Source organism: Capsicum annuum, chromosome 5 (genome assembly GCF_002878395.1).
Source record: "Capsicum annuum cultivar UCD-10X-F1 chromosome 5, UCD10Xv1.1, whole genome shotgun sequence".
NCBI classification, from domain to species: Eukaryota; Viridiplantae; Streptophyta; class Magnoliopsida; order Solanales; family Solanaceae; genus Capsicum; species Capsicum annuum.
Genome location: NC_061115.1, coordinates 170177495 through 170179306, shown reverse-complemented (window position 1 = coordinate 170179306; position 1812 = coordinate 170177495). Strand labels below are relative to the sequence as shown.

Here is a 1812-nt window from a genome sequence, read left to right as displayed (position 1 = left end):
AAAGACAAAATGGCTATTTGTTTACGGTATGTTGATAAGAAGGGATTTGTGATAGAGGCATTCATTGGACTAGTTCATGTTAAGATACTAGTGCTTTGTCTTTAAAGAAAGCAATTGTGGATGTACTTGCTTATCACTCTTTGACTTTATCTTATGTACGTGGGCAATGTTATGATGGGGCAAGTAATATGCAAGGTGAGTTAGGTAGGTTTAAAACATTGATTAGACAAGAAAGTAGAGCAGCTCATTCTGTTCATTGTTTTGCTCATCAACTTTAACTGACTTTTGTTATGGCTTCTAGAAAGTGTATTCTGGTGGGAAAACTTGTACTATTGGTTTCAAACATTTTGAATGTGTTAAGAGCTTCTTTTAAACGTGTTGATGAATTCGAGAGTCTCAAAAAAAAAAACTCAGAGAGGTATTAGATATGGGTGAACTAGAAACGAGTAGAGGCCTAAATCAAGAACTTGGTCTTATTAAAGCCGGTGATACTCGTTGGAGATCTCATTACAAATCGTTTGGAAACTTTATCAGTAACTTTGCCTCTATTGTTGATGTACTTGATAGTCTTGTTGAGAATGCAAGTCCTTTGGATAAAAAATCTAGTGCATCGGGATTTCTCAGAAGTTGTCAAACGTCTGAGATTGTTTTTTTGTTACAGTTGATGACTGATATATTAGGAATCATAAATGATCTTAATGCATCATTACAAAAAAAGGAGCAAGATATTGTAAAAGCCATGATTCTTGTAAGGATAGCAAAGAGAAGGTTGCAAGCTTTAAGAGATAATGAATGAGATCCCATTTTAAAGAAATAATGAATGAGATCCCATTTTAAAGAAAAACATTGGATGGGATTCACTTAAAAGAAAGGTGGATGCATTTAGTGTCAAGCATAACATTCCATTATCCAAATATGATGAGCCATATGCTAATTCTAGGAGATCACGACATAAAGTAGTTGATTATACTACTTTGCATCATTATCGTGTGGATGTCTTCTATAAAATAATTGATTGGCAACTGTAAGAACTTAATGACCGTTTCAGTGAAGTGACAAATGATTTGCTTAATGGAGTTGCTTGCTTGAATCCAGAAGATTCATTTTCTAGTTTTGCTATAAAAAAGATAGTTAGAATAGCTGAATTTTATCCAGATGACTTCGATGAATTCAAAATGAGAGCTCTTGAGAATCAACTTGCCAATTACATTATTGATGTTCCTGATATTGATAAAAGATGCTCTAATTTGGGTGGACTTGGGGAACTTTCTAGAAAGTTAGTTGAGACAAAAAAGCATTTAAACTATTCTCTTGTATTCCTTTTAGTAAAGTTTGCTTTGATTCTACCTATTGCCACTGCATCAGTTGAAAGAACTTTTTCAGCAATGAAGTACATCAAGAATGACTTGCGGAATCGAATGGACGATGAATTCTTAGATGGTTGCATAGTGCCTTATGGAGAAAAAAGTATTTAAAGATGTCTCTAATGAGTCTATTGAAAAGGAATTTCAATAGATGAAACCTTTTCGAATGTATTTGCGATTCTAGATTAAAATGGAAAATTATTTTCTTGCACTATGTGGCAATGTAACACCTCGGGAAAGAAATTTTTGAATTTAGTTTGATAGTTAGAATAAGTATAACTCCTCATCTATGGAGAGTGACGTGGTACATATGGCTTGAGGATAATTTTATTTGTAGCACCTTGAAAATAAATAATAAACTAAATCTAAGTTAATGGTGTGGAGGAATATAGCATTAATTATAAAAAGCAGTGTAAGTATAATTATTTATCTCGATATTTGATGTCTA

General features: G+C 32.9%; 1 protein-coding gene across 1 annotated transcript; it reads left to right on the top strand.

Annotated features, from left to right (window-relative positions):
- The first annotated feature begins 427 nt into the window (after nucleotides 1–427).
- LOC107871771 lies at nucleotides 428–1475 on the top strand. Its single transcript, XM_016718656.1, has 2 exons — nucleotides 428–768; nucleotides 1049–1475. The coding sequence occupies exons 1-2, from the start codon at nucleotides 428–430 to the stop codon at nucleotides 1473–1475; spliced, it is 768 nt and encodes a 255-aa protein (XP_016574142.1).
- The last annotated feature ends 337 nt before the right edge of the window (nucleotides 1476–1812 follow it).